Source organism: Hemiscyllium ocellatum, chromosome 11, assembly GCF_020745735.1.
Source record: "Hemiscyllium ocellatum isolate sHemOce1 chromosome 11, sHemOce1.pat.X.cur, whole genome shotgun sequence".
Classification (NCBI taxonomy): Eukaryota; Metazoa; Chordata; class Chondrichthyes; order Orectolobiformes; family Hemiscylliidae; genus Hemiscyllium; species Hemiscyllium ocellatum.
In genome coordinates, this window is record NC_083411.1 from 46,374,004 (window position 1) to 46,390,700 (window position 16,697).

Sequence of the window (16,697 nt, forward strand, 5' to 3'; positions counted from 1 at the left end):
TGTGTGTGTGTGTAAGTGTGTGTGTGCTCGCGCGTGTGCGTGTGTTTCTGTGTCTGTATGTGTTTGTGTGCAACTCTGTTTGTGTGACTGTGTCTATGTGTGTCTGGGTGTATGCCTCAGTGTCTTTGTCTCTGTGTGTGCCTGTGTTTATTTATGTGTGGGTGTATACCTGTGTCTGTGTATCTGAGCATAGATGTGTCTGAGACTATTTGCGAGTGTATGCATCTATGTGGATGAGTGTCTGTGTATGTTTCTGTGTGTCTGTGAGTGTGTTTGTGTTGGATATATTTAGATGGAAATTTATATTTCATACTCCAAACTAAATGTGGTAAGCAGTTTGCAAGGTCATTGAAGCATTTAGTTTCTGATAAATCAATAGTTTGTATTTATTAAAGCAAACTGGTTGATGGATATTTTCACTCAAAATCAAATATAGAGTAAGAAAATGTACAGCCTTCTTGGGAATTGTGTAAAACAGTTGGATGAGGGAACAGCAGCACACACTTGCTGCATCAGTCATGACAAGTTTATTTCATTCGCCTGTGGGATGATGGCACTGTTGGCTGGGCCAACATTTATTGCCCATCCCTAGTTACCCATGACTAGGTGGAGGTGAACTGCCTTCTTGAACTGCTGCAGTCCATGTCCTGTATGTTGACCCACAATGCCTTTAGGGAAAAAATAATTTTGACCCAGCGACACTCAAGGAACTGCGATATATTTGCAAGTCAGGATGATGAGTGGCTTCGAGGGGAACTTGCAGGAGGTGGTGTTCCCTTGTATCGGCTGCTCTTGTCCTTCCTGATGGAAGTGGTCGTGGATCTGAAAGGTGCTATCTAAGAAGCCTTGGTGAATGTCTACAGTGAATCTTCTAGATCGTACACACTGCTGCCACTGTGCATCAATTGTGGAGTGAATGAATGTTGTGCCAATCAATTGGGCTGCTTTGTCATAATAGCATCAAGTTTTGTGAGTGTTCTTGGAGCTGCACTCATTCAGGTAAATGGGGAGTATTCCATCACACATCTGACTTGTGCCTTGTAAATGGTTGACAGGTTTTGGGAAAATCAGGAGGTGAGCTACTAATTGCAACAATTGCTAGCCTCTGACTTGGTTTTACACGAACTATATTTATATGGCAAGTCCAGTTGAGTTTCTGCTCAATGGTAACCCCCAGGATGTTGATAGTGGGAAAATTAGATGATGGTAATGACATAGAGTGACAAAGTATGATGGTTAGATTGTCTCTTATTGGAGATAGTCATTGCCTAACATTTGTGCAGGGCGAATATTACTTTTTAATGGAAGAATTGTGAAAATAGTACCCTAAAAGGTGACATGATAAGTCAGTGGTTAGCACTGCTGCCTCACAGTGCTGTTTGATTCCACACTTGGACAACTGACTGTGTGGAGTTTACAGATTCTCCCTGTGTCTGTGTGGGCTTCCTCCCACAGACCAAAGATGCCCAGGCTAGGTGGATTAGCCATGGGAAATGCAGGGTTACACTGATAGGTTAGGACTGTGGGTCTGGGTCGATGCTCTTTGGAGGGTCACATTGTATTGAGACTGCGATATCATAAATAGCTGACTTTGCTCAACTGGAGCAGGCAATGGTGGATAGAATAGAGCCGGAGGAGCTGGGAGAACAGAAGTAGTTTACCCGAGGATTAAAAATGAGGACAATGAGCAGGAGGAACATGACCTTCTGCATGATAAGAGTGGTGCTGGGTCCAGCACAACAAGCCATATGGGACCTAATTGACGTCTAACACAAGCACAGAGAATGATAATGTGCAGCACTGATAGCATCTCTGAAGAGAGAGGAAAACAGAGTCAATGTTTCAAATCCAGAAAGGGAAGAAGACTCATACTGGACTCTTTCTGTCATTCCCCATTCAATGTTTCTCTCATGGGTTTGACTCTCTGCCTCTGTTCCTGGAGATAATTGCAAGTGGAGTGTGGTTGGACAAGTGAAATTGTTGGCAAAGGTCATTGGAGGATTCAACCTGGTGTTGGGAGGAGTTATGGAATTATCCTGGATGGCTGGGAACAACTTTGGGACTGCTCTTAATCTTATTTGTGTGTTTGTAATATTTGTAATTTAGTTGAATGTGAAACTGGCACGGTGGCTCAGTGGTTAACAATGCAGCCTCACAGCACCAGAGACACGAGTTTAATTCCAACCTCGCATGGTTTTCTGTGTGGAGTTTGCACATTCTCGCAGAGTTTGCTCTGGTTTCCACCCACAGTCTAAAGATGTGCAGCTTCAGTGGAATGGCCATGCTAAATTGCCCCATAGGGCTAGGTGGATTAGCCATGGCGAATGCAGGGTTAGGGTAGGGAAGTGGACCTGGGTGGGGTGCTCTTTGGTGTGGACTCAGTGGGCCAAATGGCATGTTTCCACACTGCGGGGATTCGATGAAATCTGTTGAATTTAATTGAAGAATTGTTTGCCAGTGGATTTGTGAGGTATGCTGACATTTTTGTATTATATTTTCAACAAAGTTACATTAACTGAAATCTTGCCCATCAGATCCTTTCTATAGGATTCAGTTGAAAATTATTTTCTTCAAAAGGATTACCTGCGTGACCAAACAGAGTGATGATGATGTCCCAAGCAACTCTTTGAATCAATTTTGAATGCATTTTGTAAAAATATTCATGTGTGATGCGCATACCCTCATCACTTATCAATCAAGGTGTGGTCAATGCCTTAACGCTGTTAAAAGTGTCATACCTTTAAAAAGATTTGCTAATGTACAGTAAACCTTTGTGGTTTATTTATATGTTATTTCACATAACACGTGCACAGAAAATTGGGTTCTCTTTGACAAAAAATGTCTTGAAATTTATTTCCCACATTAAATACTTACAGAGCTACCATATCATAGACTTACACATATAGACTGAGTTGTGTGGCTGCAGATGTACTGCACATTATATTGACAAAATTGACTGCCAGCAATGACTTCAGCATCCTAGAGGAATGTCTGACGGTGAGGTCGGTAACTTTTTATTGAGAATCCCACATGTTGTGATGTCAGGTGATTATCCACACATACAAGCCTTTACTGCTGGTATCTCTATCATAATGCAACAAAACACTTGAGACTGATCTATGATGTTTCAAACACCAATGAAAATCTAGCAACCCAAAACATTTTAACAACATTCGAGCAGACTCTCATTATTGTGAAAAATATTGTAAATCTGTATTAATGTATCAGAAATGTGACTTTCCACAGGATAATCTTGACTTTAAAAATGATTATTCAGATTGAAAAATATTTAAAGTCAATTTGCCTTCAAAAGTTTCGCCCCAAAATGAATGTTAATTTACAAATCAATCACAAACTAAGGAGTAATATCTTCCCTAGAGCTTTGATATTATATCATGAATATTTGGAAGTTTCACATCGCGAAATTGTTGTTTAGGGTTAATCTGATTTTTGTGTCTTTCCCCTCGGTGCTCCTCCAAGCTTGGACCCCAGTCTGGTGTTGATGTGCAAGCTGCAGTAATTCTCTGTGGAAAGAAAGACAAGAGGTTAAATAGCTTATGTTTGGCATTTTTGGACTATAAACAGAATGTATGTTGGCAGTTTTACATTCTATGCTTCTTAAGGCTTGAATTCAATATTGCTTGTTACATTGAACAGAAATTTTTTGGTATTGTTCCAGTGATCCAATTTACTGGATTTCTAACAGAATAAGTTCTGGTCATTCTGTGATTCCCCACTGATCCCAAAATACTAGCCCTCAAAAATATAGGAATTAATGATAAATACCTCAATGGTTAAAAAAATTGGTCTAGAAATTGAATTCCCTTGTGTTCATTTTACAGGCATAATTGAGGTGTCAAAGCTTTCAATAATATAGATAACCTACATTGTATGCTTTGCATCCTGTAGGGTATATTTACCTGTTAAGGCAATGCTATGTTATCGCCTTTAGCATAAGAACTAGGTGTGGGGAACCAATACTAGTAAGCAAAAAGAAAATTAGAGGGAACACTGACACCATGGTATTGAAAGATCCAACAGCTATTTATTTCAGCTCATTTGCATATCACATTCATGGGCACATTAGGGCTTAGGCTAACATTAAACCATTTGGCTACAAAGAGCAGAATCTTTTCATCAGTGTGTAATGCTTCAAGTAACTCAATTTAAGACAAAGTTAAAATCTTTATACTTTCAGGTCACAGGTTATAGTGCCGAGATGATTTCATGATAAATGTATCTTGGAAGTAGACTGGCATACTGATGGCGAGACATAACGTAACTTGTCTTTTCCTATTGTTTGTTGTACATGTAGAAGCCTAAAATGCATGTGCCTTCTCAGGAGACATTGAAGATGAACACTTAAAACTTCTGCATTATTCATTGCAAATACAGTCCCCCAAGTTCAAACGTGTCAAAAGTCTGCTTGTAAAAGTGGTTAGCCATTAACTGCAGCACGCACCTTATAACCTCACAAAGCTGAGATCTAATTTCCCGTGGTCATATCATTAACTTCATTAAAGGTGCGCAGATTACACTGCTTTATAGTGATATGTGATTGGGTAGGAAAGTAGAGTTGAGGTCAGAACAGCTACCATCATATTTAATATAAGAGCAATAGGCCTTATTCCTGCTCCTATTTCTTATGTTCTTATTTTGTTCAATGCAAGAGATCAAAATCAATTTCAAAGTCATTATTCTTTAACCTCAGGAATCTAACTCGAGTCCCAATAAGACATGTGGAATAATAATGTTATTTGTTTCCCAAATGAGCACCCACATGTCCTGAATAAACACTACAGTGGTTTCAATGGATACAAAATTGGCAACTTCAGGCAGCAATAACACAAGAATGAGTGGTGTAAAACAAATTCTTAACGACAACGTTTATTGTTGGATGCTCTTCAAAGATGAGATCAAAATTGTTAGATTGAAAACGGAACTCAGGACAAATGCTCTCCAGCTCTCTTTTATATATCTGCGTTCCACATGTCTCCCTCACTTTTGCTTTAAAAAATAGGAAAGTACTCTATAATTCTGTTCTGACATCCAAAACCTTATCTGAAACAAAACTAAACAATGGCAAATTGTGACCTTACCTTCCACAAGTTGCCCTCAGCTTGGACAACTTTCACCACAGCCACAATGGGGATCCACATAATACAGAAGATGATCATACACCAGCCCAGTGCTATTGCCCAGACAGGGTATTCAACAGATCCGTATGTTGGTGGGGTGAATGTTGTTAAGGACCAGACTATGATAACCTGAATGAAATGAGAGATCACAAAAAAGAGATCAGATACAGAGAGTCCATGTGTGATTCAATTGTTTTAAGTCGAAATCTGTAAAAAAAACTCCTTACTGCCAGCAAACATGGAGAAATGAAAAACCAGCAGACTCTCCACCAGTGCCAGAAGAGCCAATTCCTTTCCCCAATCATCATCTCAATGTCCTTGATGAATCTGTTTGCCCCTGCGAACAACAAGGAAGCAAAGAGTCACATTTTCCTCTGTTTTCAGAAGGTGATAAGGAAGGCAAGTGGAATGTTGGCCTTTATTTAAAGGAAATGTTGTATAAAAGTATGAAATCTTGCCAAAATTCCACAAAGCACTAGTTGGAACACAGATAAAACACTGTAACCGGTTTGGTCCTCTTATTGAAGGACAGATTACTGGCCTTGGAGGCAGCAATTAGAAGTTTCACTTGGCTGATTCCTCGCATGCAGAGATTTTCTTTTGAGGAGAATCACAGAGCCATACAACTTGGAAACAGACCTTTCAATCCAACCAGTCCACACCAATTATAATCCCAAATTAAACTAGTCCCACTTTCCTGCCCATATTCCTCCAAACATTTCCTATTCATATACTTATCTAAATTTCTTTCAAACATTATAATTGTACCCGCATCCACCACTTTGCCTGCAATGTCATTCCACACACTCTGTGTGAAAAAAGATTGCCACGCATGTCGATTTTTAAATCTTTCTCCTCTCACCTTAAAACAGTCCCCCTAGTCTTGAAAACCCCCACACTTGGGAAAAGACACTTGCATTCACCTTATCAGTGCCCCTCATGATTTTACAAACCTCTATAAGGTCTCCCCTAAACCCCTTTCGCTCCAGTGAAAAGTGTTCCAGTATAACCAGACTCTTCTTTTAATTAAACCCTTCATTCCTGGCATTCCTGGTAATTCTCTTCTGAAGTCTCTCCAGCTTAATAATATCTTTTTACAACATGGCAACCAGAACTGGGCACAGTAGATTGAGCAGGTTGGGTCTGCACCTAATGGAGTTTTAAAAAATAAGAGGACACTTTATTAAAACACAATATTCTGAAAGGAATTGGCAGGGTAGATGCATTGAGATTAATTTCCCCTATGGAAGACTTCAGAATCTCAGGGACAGATCTCAGAGTATGGTGGCCCATTTAAGACAGAGATGAGGAGGTATATTTTCCTTCAGAAGATGGTGAATCCATGGAATTCTTAACTGCAGTGGGCAGTCAAGGCTGGATTATTAAGTACATTCAAGAGTGAAATGAGCAACATTTTCATCACTAAGGGAATCAAGGGCTTTGGGGAAAAGGCTGGAAGTGGAGTTGAGGATTATCAGATCAGCCATTATCTCATTGAATGGCAGAGCAGGCTCAATGGGCTGAATGGCCTATAACTGCTCCTATGTTTAATGATTTGAAAGTCTTATAGGATTTTCGAACAGGATGATCATTTTTCTTTTGTACGCGTCTATGACTTAACCTATTGGACAAGTAAAGGAAGCTTCTTTTTAACAGCCATCTTTTAAGTGAAGGGCACCAGAAATTTCTCAATAAGTTGATTGCTCCTTTTGAAGATACACTGAGATCAATGCTTCTTTCATTTATGAATGCCTTTATGTTTGTTGTGCTTACCATAGATCCAGCTAATCCCAATAAACTCCAGACCACCGATTATCAGGAGAGCCCAGCCAGCACAGAAATGATCAATTAAGTTCACCCAGTAAATCCCAGCCTGAGGAGACAATGGAATTCTTTAAAATACTGTACATTATTTTAAAAACTAAACTGTTTTTTTCCTTCAATACAAATTAGCCAATATGAATTATGCTTCAGTAAAGTTTGGCTTGATGGTTAGGATCTCAGCAATCAAACTTCTTCAGACTGAACACTGAGGTCAACAATTACTGATTGTAAGTACTGACCTCATTTTGTTCCATTTCTCTTTGCAGGTTTTGACTTAGAACTTCTTTTTTTGCTTTCAGTTGGTAACCATTCAGGATCTGACCATTCACACCTTCTCCAGCCACATCTTGTATTAATTACATACTAATTGCATTAAGTCTTGCATTATCAACTCTTTGATCATTTAATCTTTCCTGTCTTCCACCCTACTGTAGATCTTTCTATTCATTCTAATTCCACATTCCCACTCATCATTTGTTGAAAACTGTTTCTGACTTCTCTGATGAAACATCATCAACCTGAAACATAAACACTGCTTCTCTACTTTCAGATCTGCTGAGCACTTCCACCAGCTTTTGCTGAGAGTTTTGATTTCCAACATCCCTAGCCTTTAGTTTTTGCAATAATGACTGCTCTTTCACAATCTCTGGCCTTCTCTCACACCCACTAGTGTCATCACAGGATGGAATTCCCAAAGGCAGTTGGTTGGGAGCTGGTGGTGGGAGTTGGTTGGGGAGATATAAGATGATGAGTCCATCACCTTGCCCCGATTAAATCCGGGATGGCGGTAGGTTATGTGCAGCCTTCCTAACCCAGGCCTTTTGGGACACTTCAATAGCCTCTTCAGGGCCACATCACATTGCTATTAGGATTCTACAACCAGCAGCAGAGTTTTTCAAATGGGCAGACCTGAGCAAGCTGCCTAAAGATTTGGAGGAATCTCCCTTTGCTTGGTCATCAATGACTGCTCCCATGCAGGTAGATGCTTGCCACATTTAGATGGGAAGTTTTGATGTGTAATTTAGTGTGGCATGGTGCAAATGGCTGTGGTGGTGCTAACCACAAGATGCGCAGCAGCAGTTTATTAAGGCTGTGCCGACAGTATGCATAACCTCCACCAGCCAGAAGGATAAGAGGAAGTGCATGGTTACAATGCTACATCCAAGTTCCCCTCCAAATCATACACCGTCATTGGGTTAAATTCCAAAACTCGCTATGATCCCAGCTAATGGTATTATCCCATGAGTCAGATCACAGGCAAGAACCCAACTTGATTTATTTTGGCTTTAGCAAAGTGGTGTCTCACTGAACCTCAAGTAAGCAAATCTAGCATTCCTTTAACAATAAAACAGAAGTTTAGTACAAACACAATGATTCAAAGTATCAACTTACAATTCAAATCCAAAAATTTTACATAGATGATAAAATTATAGTTTCATTAATCCCAAACTACTACTTGTTAAATTGAAAAGAAATAAACCAGTTTTGAATAGCATCCAAAGCCTCACTCCTAGTTTAGTATCCAAAGCACCATTCATATATGCTCATAACAGTATTCCTGTACAGCGCACTTTAGTCAGTTTAAGTTATTTTGGCACTACAATTTTTAACCTGGTACTGCAATAGTATTTTCCTGAAGCTATCAAAATCTTGAGTTACACTGCACTCCACTTCAATAACCACTTATGTTTTTCTTTTAATCAGGTCAGGAACTAACACTAACTGTTCACTTTCAGTACCTGACTCACTATATCCTTTGGACCCGTTGGGATTTATCTCCTGGCTGGGTGGGATTTATCCCAGGGTTCTCTGGGAAGCCAGGGAGGATTTGGTACTGGGTAATGAACCAGGCCAGATGTTAGATTTGGAGGTAGGTGAGTACTTGGGTGATAGTGACCACAATTCAGTTATGTTTACTTTAGGGATGGAAAGGGATAGGTATATACCACAGGGCAAGAGTTATAGCTGGGGGTGTAAGGCAATTATGATGTGATTAGTAAGATTTAGGATGCATAGGATGGGGAAGGAAACTGCAAGGGATGGGCACAATTATAATGTGGAGCTTAGTCAAGGAACAACTACTGTGTATCTTTGATAAGTGTGTACCCGTCAGGCAGGGAGGAAGTGGTTGAGTGAGGGAGCCATGATTTACTAAAGAAGTTGAATCTCTTGTCAAAAGGAAGAAGAAGGTTTATGTTAGGATCAGACGTGAAGGTGCACTTAGGGTGCTTGAGAGTTGAAAGTTAGCCAGGAACTACCGAAAGAGAGCCAGGAGGGGACATGAGAAATTATTGGCAGTTAGGATCAAGGAAAATCCTAAAGCTTTCTATAGGTATATCAGGAATAAAAGAATGACTATGGAAAATTAGGACAAATTAAGGACAGTAGTGGGAGGTTGTGCATAGAATCCAAGGAGATAGAAGGAACGCTAAATGAATATTTTCATTAGTATTCACACTGGAGAAAGACAATGTTGTCGAGGACAATACTGAGATGCAGGCCACTAGATTAGATGGGATTGAGGTTCATAAGGAGAAGGTATTAGCAATTCTGGAAAGTGTGAATATAGATAAATCACCTGGGCTGGATGGGATTTATCCTGGGATTCTCTCGGAAGCCAGGGAGGAGATTGTAGAGCCTTTGGCTTTGATCTTTATGTCGTCATTGTCGACAGGAATGCTGCTAGAAGTCTGGAGGAGAGCAAATGTTGTCCCCTTGTTCAAGAAGGGGAGTAGAGACAATGCTGGTAATTATAGAGCTGTGAGCCTTACTTCAATTCTTGGTAAAGTGATGGAAAAGGTTATAAGAGATAGGATTTATAGTCATCTAGAGAGGAATACGTTGATTAGGGATAGTCAACATGGTTTTGTGAAGGGTATGCCTCACAAACCTTATTAAGTTATTTGAGAAGGTGACCAAACAGGTGGATGAGGGTAAAGCGGTTTATGGTGGATATGGATTTCAGTAAGGCATTTGATGAGCTGCCCCATGGTAGGCTATTGCAGAAAACACGGAGGCATTGAATTTAGGGTGATTCAGCACTTTGGATTAGAAATTGAAAGAAGACAGAGGGTGGTGGTTGATGGGAAATGTTCATCCTGGAGTTCAATTACTAGTGGTGTACCACAAGGATCTGTTTTTGGGGCCACTGCTGTTTGTCATCTTTGTAAACGACCTGGATGAGTGCGTAGGGGATGCGTTAGTAAATTGCGGATGACACTAAAGTCGGCGGAGTTATGGATAGCGCCGAAGGATGTTGCAGGTTACAAAAGGACATAGATAAGCCGCAGAGCTGGGCTGAGAGGTGGCAAATGGTGTTTAATGCAGAAAAGTGTGAGGTGATTCACTTTGGAAGGAGCAACCGGAATGAAGAGTACTGGGATAATGGTAAGGTTCTTGGTAGTGTAGATGAGCAGAGAGATCTTGGTGCCTATGTGAACAATCCCTGAAAGTCGACACTCAGGTTGATAAGGTTGTTAAGAAGGTATACAATGTGTTAAGTTTTATTGGTAGAGGGATTAAGTTACTTTGCCATGAGATCATGTTTCAGCTGTGCAAAACTCTTGTATGGCCACACTTAGAGTAATGCATACAGTTCTGGTCACTGCATTATAGGAAGGATGTGAAAGATTTGGAAAGGGTTCAGAGGAGATTTACTAGGTTGTTCCCTGGTATGGAGAGAAGTCTTATGAGGAAAGGCTGAGGGACTTGATGCTGTTTTCATTAGTGAGAAGAAAGTTGACAGAGGCTTAATTGAGACATACAAAATAATCAGAGGGTTAGGTATGGTGGACAGTGAGAGCCTTTTTCCTTGGATGGTGATGGCGAGTATGAGGGGACATAGCTTTAAATTGAGGGGTGATAGATATAGGACAAATGTCAGAGGTAACTTCTTTACACAGAGAGTAGTAGAGGCATGGAATGCACTGCCTGCAATGGTAGTAGACTTGCCAACTTTAGGGGCACTTAAATGGTCATTGGATAATCATATGGATGAAAATGGAATAGTGTAGGTTAGATTGGCTTCAGATTGGTTCCAGAGGTCAGTGCAACATCGAGGGCCAAAGGGCCTATACTGCGCTGCAGTTTCTATGTTCTCTTCTCAGGAGCACTTCTCTGCGCAGTCATCCTGTTCCAAGGTCTTCCCAGGACTAAAACACTACTCAAGTTAGAAGTGAAAATGAAAGTTTCTCTTACTCAGCCAAGGCTGCCTCCTCCAAGTTTAAACAAAACAGATTCCAGAACTCGCTCAGAAATCTTAGGTCCACATAGAGTCATAGAGTCATTCAGCATGGAAACAGCCCCAACTCATCCACGCTGACCAGATTTCCTCAAATGAACTAGTCCCATCTGCCTGCATTTGGCCCATATCCCTCTAAACCCTTCCTTTTCATGGACGCTCCCAGATGCATTTTAAGTGTTGTAATTGTACCAACCTTCACGATTTCCTCTGGCAGCTTGGTATATATTCGCAACACCCTCTGTGTGGAAAAAGTTGTTCCTCGGGTCCCTTTTAAACCTTTCCCCTCTCACCTTAAATCTGTGCCCTCTAGTTTTGGATTTCCCTACCCTGGGAAAAGAAGACTTTTGCTATTCCTCTTATTTATGCCCCTCATGATTTTAGTAACCCCTATAAGATCACCCTTTCGCCAACCACATTCAGGGAATTAATTTTTTAAAATTAACTGCCCCGTGCTTTGCAAATGCCCATACTCTATGAAAATGTAATATCTCACATAATTAGATATTGGACTACAAATTAACAATTTATGTTTTAACTTCTCTTCTGAATCAGATCACATATCATAACAACTTGTTCATACATGTATAAGTCTAGCCATCTGTTAAGGGACTCTCCTACCTGTGTTACACAAATGAGGCCGCAAAGAAACAATAGAAAACAAGTCACTATTGACAGATAATGTCGTTTTGATTGCAGAAGTGCAGGGAACTGGTCGTGCAAGCTTGTCATAATTACTTCTGGCAGAAACATAAAATATATTGAAATTTGAACAGTCTCTACTAAATTAATGTCTTAATTAAGGCCAACCAGAGGTTGAGTTGCTATAACTGGGAGCATGCACACCACAGAATGTATGAAAGTAGATTTTTAAAAAAATTGTATTGCATTTTGCCTGAACTCAAGATGGTCCAAAGAGCTTCAGTGATGTGTAGGGATTGTTTTAAGTTCACTATTGGATACGTGCGCAATAAGTTGCCCACAAATAGCAATGATATGGTGACCAGATAATTTGTGATACTGGTTGAGTGATAACTATTGACCAGGATATTGGTATGCTATGGTATGCATTGTTTCCACACAAGAGGAAAGGTGAATCCTCATTTTAGGGTTACTTTGATTATCTAAAAGACAGCAGTTAAAACAATACTGGACATCTCAGCTAGGACTGGGATCCTGTCCTCCACAGCAGTCTCTGGAGTGAGACTGAAGACCATCGGCTGCTGATGTAGAAATAACCATGGCAGACAGTCATGGTGAAATGTGACCAGCTTATTAGCAGTCCTTCATAACCAGAGCGTCAATTAAACAGCAATGTGTACTTAAATTAGATTCTAATGTATGTTCAGCAGCATTTCAACATCATGCTTCGGGCAAAGGTTAGGCTGTGTTGAAACTTTCTTTACTGGTTATGGAGCATTTTTCCTATTTTCTCCTGAAATAGTTCACTTCATTCTGTCTTAAAATACAGGAATCCTGTGAGAAAATATGACCTTCAAATATTGGGGCAGAAATTAGGCCATTTGGCCTTTCAAGTTTGCTCAGCCAATCAATCATGGCCAATATGTTTCTCAACCCCATTTTCCTGCCTTCTTCCCATAACCCTTGATCCCCGTACTAATCAAGGACCTGTCTATCCCTGTCTTAAATACACTCAATGACTTGGCCTCCACAACCTTCTTCACCACTGAATTCCACAGGTTCACCGCCTTTTGGCTGAAGACATCTTTCCCTCTGTCAGTTCTGAAGGGTCGTCCCTTCACTCTAAGGCTGCGCCCTTGCATCCTATACTCCCTAATATCTCCATGTCCAATCTATCCAGGCCTATCAGTATTCTGTAAGTTTCAATCAGATGCCCACTTCATCCTTCTGAACTCCATCAAGTACGCAGAGTCCCCAACCTCTCCACAAAAAACAAAACTTTCATTCCAGGGATCATTCTTGCAAATCTCCTTCTCACCGCCTGAGAAACCAGCAGTCCCTTTCTTATTGTTATTAGTTTGAATTTGTACCATAGAATTCCTACAGTGTGGAAACAAGCCATTCGGCCCAACAAATCCACACCTACCATCCGAAGAGTAACCCACCCAGGACCATTCCCCAACTCTATTACTCTACATTTACCCCAGACTAATGCACCTAACCTGCACATCCATTGACACTATGGGCAAGTTAGCATGGCCAATCCACCTAATCTGCACATCTTTGGATTGTGGGAGGAAAACGGAGCAAACCCATGCAGACACGGGGAGAATGTTGTTTTCTTGCAGTTTAATTTAAAGAAACAAATGAAAATTAAAATTGGATGGATCCTATAAATGGTGGTTATTCTTGGTCATATTTCTTCTAATCCCTTGGCTTTCCCCAAAAGCTGGACTGGAGCAATGTGCCTGAAATCCATTACCTTCCACATCGTCAGATCCTGTTCTGAGCTGTTAACGTCTTCACTTCTGAATCTGGTATTTTCTTAAAGGTAGGGAATTGACCGTGACCTGACTGAGTCGGTTAAAATGTTAAAAAAATTTGAGAGGTGACAAACCGTTTGCCTGGTGACAGAATCAAGGACATGGAATCGCAATTTAAAATAGATGTTGGGTTACTCAGGAAGGAAATCTGGAATTATATTTTATCACAAAAGTACTATAAATCTGGAACTCCATGCAAGCAAACCTGTGATTGCTGAAATAATTGAAGTCATCTCTAATGAAATAGTCATGCCTTAGCATGGAAGGATAGCATCCAGGCATGTGAATTGAGGGGTGTGATTTATTTAGAGTCATAGAGTCATGGAGATGTACAGCATGGAAACAGACCCTTTCGTCCAACCCATCCATGCTGACGAGATATTCCAACCCAATCTAGTCTTAGTTGCCAGAACTTGGCCCATATCCTTCTAAACCCTTCCAATTCATATACACATCCAGGTACATTTTAATGCTGTAATTGTACCAGCCTTCACCACTTCCTCTGGCAGCTCATTCCATACACATTCCATACAAGACATTTTATATCTTTCTTCTCACATCCTAAACCTATGCCCTCTAGTTCTGGACTTCCCTACCCCAGGGAAAAGACATCCTATCCATGATTTCATAAACCTCGATAAGGTCACCTCTCAGCCTCTGACACTCCAAGGAAACCAGCCCCAGCCTATTCAACCTCTCCCTATAGCTCAAATCCTCCAACCCTGGCAACATCTTTTCTGGACTCTTTTAAGTCTCACAACATCCTTCCAATAGGAAGGAGACCAAAAAAAGTCATTAGTAAACAGGATTAAGGAGAATCCTAAGGCTTTTAATACATATGTAAAAAGCAAGAGGGTAGCCAGGGAAAAGGTTGGCCCTCTAAAGGTAAAAGGAGGGAATCAAAATGTGGAGCCAGAAGAGACACATGCTATGTGTTGGTATTCACCTAGGAGAAGGAATTGGTAGAGGATGATTTCAGGGAAAACAGCTCCAGCCTATTCAGCCTCTCCCTATAGCTCAAATCCTCCAACCCTGGCAATATCTTTGTGAATCTTTTCTGAACCCTTTCAAGTTTCACAACATCTTTCTGATCGGAAGGAGACCACAATTGCACGTAATATTCCAAAAGTGGCCAAACCAAAGTCCTGTAAGCAAATTTGATTTGCTCCTAGGGCTCAATTCTTGCTATTCATGTGTTCATAATCAAACAATAGTGCAAAATACAAGTGACATAATCCTCTTTACATAGAAGTGGTGAAGTGAATGATGAAATTTGTCACTCTTACCTACAGTTGTAAATTGACTGTCGAGTCCCAGAGTGAACAGCATGATGAAAAATAAAACGGACCATAAAGGTGAAAATGGCAACTGTGTAAGGGCCTCTGGGTAGGCAATGAAAGCCAAACCGAAACCTGAACAGTGGACAGAATTGAAATGGAGAAATGAATGCAAATTAAAAGTGATAAACTGTATACTGAGGGGCATTTATTCAATTGGAAAATAAAAATCTTGTATTGTGGCATTGATCATTCCATAAGACAGTTTCAAAATGTGAAACTAAATGCAAAATTTAAAATCTAATAATAGTAATTAAAAAAAATAGGCCTGTTATTTTCCAAATTCAGAGTGAGTTCGAGCATATGTGTGCAGAGACCTGGAGCTGGTTTTCCATTGCATTTTCTTATCTGGAACTGGAATGTGGCATAAAAGCCAAAGTGAACTGTAGGCCACTTAATGGGTTTTTTCTGCATTGGCACATTAACAAAAGTATGGGCAGACCCATCCTCACCGCGCTCTGCCCTTCCTTTGCCTTGAGGTTAACACCAGTAATTGGAGAAAATTATCTGACATACCCCAAGTTTCGAAGATGTCCCATTGGCTGGGCCCCCAGCATAAGTTGTCAACACTTTCACTTATTCAGAACTTAACAGTGGACACAATGTGACCAATGTGGCTGACTGCTTTACCAGGTGTTCAGCCTGGCTTCAGTCAGCAGGAAAATGCTGGAACCTATTATTAAGGAAATCTTAATGCATTTGGGAAAGTATAGTCTGATTAGAACAAAGTCACCGTGACTTAACAAAAGGGAAATCTGTTTTTGCAAGTGATGTGACTAATCAGGGAGATAAAGAGTCCTGTGTATGTTAGCCACCTCCATAGATAGACCAGTAATTGCTGCAGCTGCAAATGTGTTGCAGGTCAAAGCACAGCAGGCCAGGCAGCATCTCAGGAATAGAGAATTCGACGTTTCGAGCATAAGCCCTTCATCAGGAATGAGGAGAGTGTGCCAGGCAGGCTAAGATAAAAGGTAGGGAGGAGGGACTTGGGGGAGGGGCGATGGAGGTGGGATAGGTGGAAGGAGGTCAAGGTGAGGGTGATAGGCCGGAGTGGGGTGGCCCGGTGGATGGTGGATTGATGAGCCCTGTATTAATTAATTCCTAGAGTCTTGTCAAAGCATTTTGAGGTTTGTGTAAAGTTCTACCATACTATAATACTTTTTATTATGTCTTGTGTTTCTGTTTGTAATCAGTTGTGATGTGGATAAGCGTCTGAAGGTCAGTGAAGCGCTCGGTACAGAATTCAGAAGGGAGGTGAATTCTTATCAATTCATTATGACTGGGGCTTATGTTAAACTTCTTTCCAAAAGGACTGAGGCAGTTTTAATGAATCGGGGTCACGCATATACACATTGGGACAGATCAGAGCTTATCAATCGAATGGTCACCACCACCACCACCCTCTTAACTCAACTTTCCTGGACAATGATCTGCAGACATGTGTGAGTGCAGATTTTTTCTCTCCTTACCAAGTTACAAGTGTCACATCCATTGCTGGTGCTCAGTGACCTACCGCTAAGATTAGAAAATGGCCATGTGCATGTGGGCTTGCTTCGCTAGGGTGGTGTTGCTAATCCCACAATTCAATCTGATCGAAGGCATTACCTTATATTGCTAAGGCACCAGGGTCGGAAAGGAAAATATCACAGTTGTCAAGGACTCAGCCAAGAAAGCATGACTTGACATGGGAAGA

General features: G+C 40.7%; 1 protein-coding gene across 1 annotated transcript in view; it reads right to left on the bottom strand.

Moving 5' to 3' along the window:
- Positions 1 to 3,374: 3,374 nt before the first annotated feature.
- The window catches only part of LOC132820327 (sodium- and chloride-dependent neutral and basic amino acid transporter B(0+)-like), a 36,765-nt gene continuing 23,442 nt past the window's right edge, over positions 3,375 to 16,697 (bottom strand). Inside the window, exons 8-13 of the mRNA XM_060832350.1 lie at positions 14,954 to 15,079; positions 11,824 to 11,942; positions 6,912 to 7,011; positions 5,366 to 5,475; positions 5,100 to 5,267; positions 3,375 to 3,524 (exon numbers count right to left, since the gene is read on the bottom strand). Coding sequence (XP_060688333.1) covers positions 3,375 to 3,524; positions 5,100 to 5,267; positions 5,366 to 5,475; positions 6,912 to 7,011; positions 11,824 to 11,942; positions 14,954 to 15,079 — 773 coding nt within the window. The remainder of the gene's footprint in view (positions 3,525 to 5,099; positions 5,268 to 5,365; positions 5,476 to 6,911; positions 7,012 to 11,823; positions 11,943 to 14,953; positions 15,080 to 16,697) is intronic.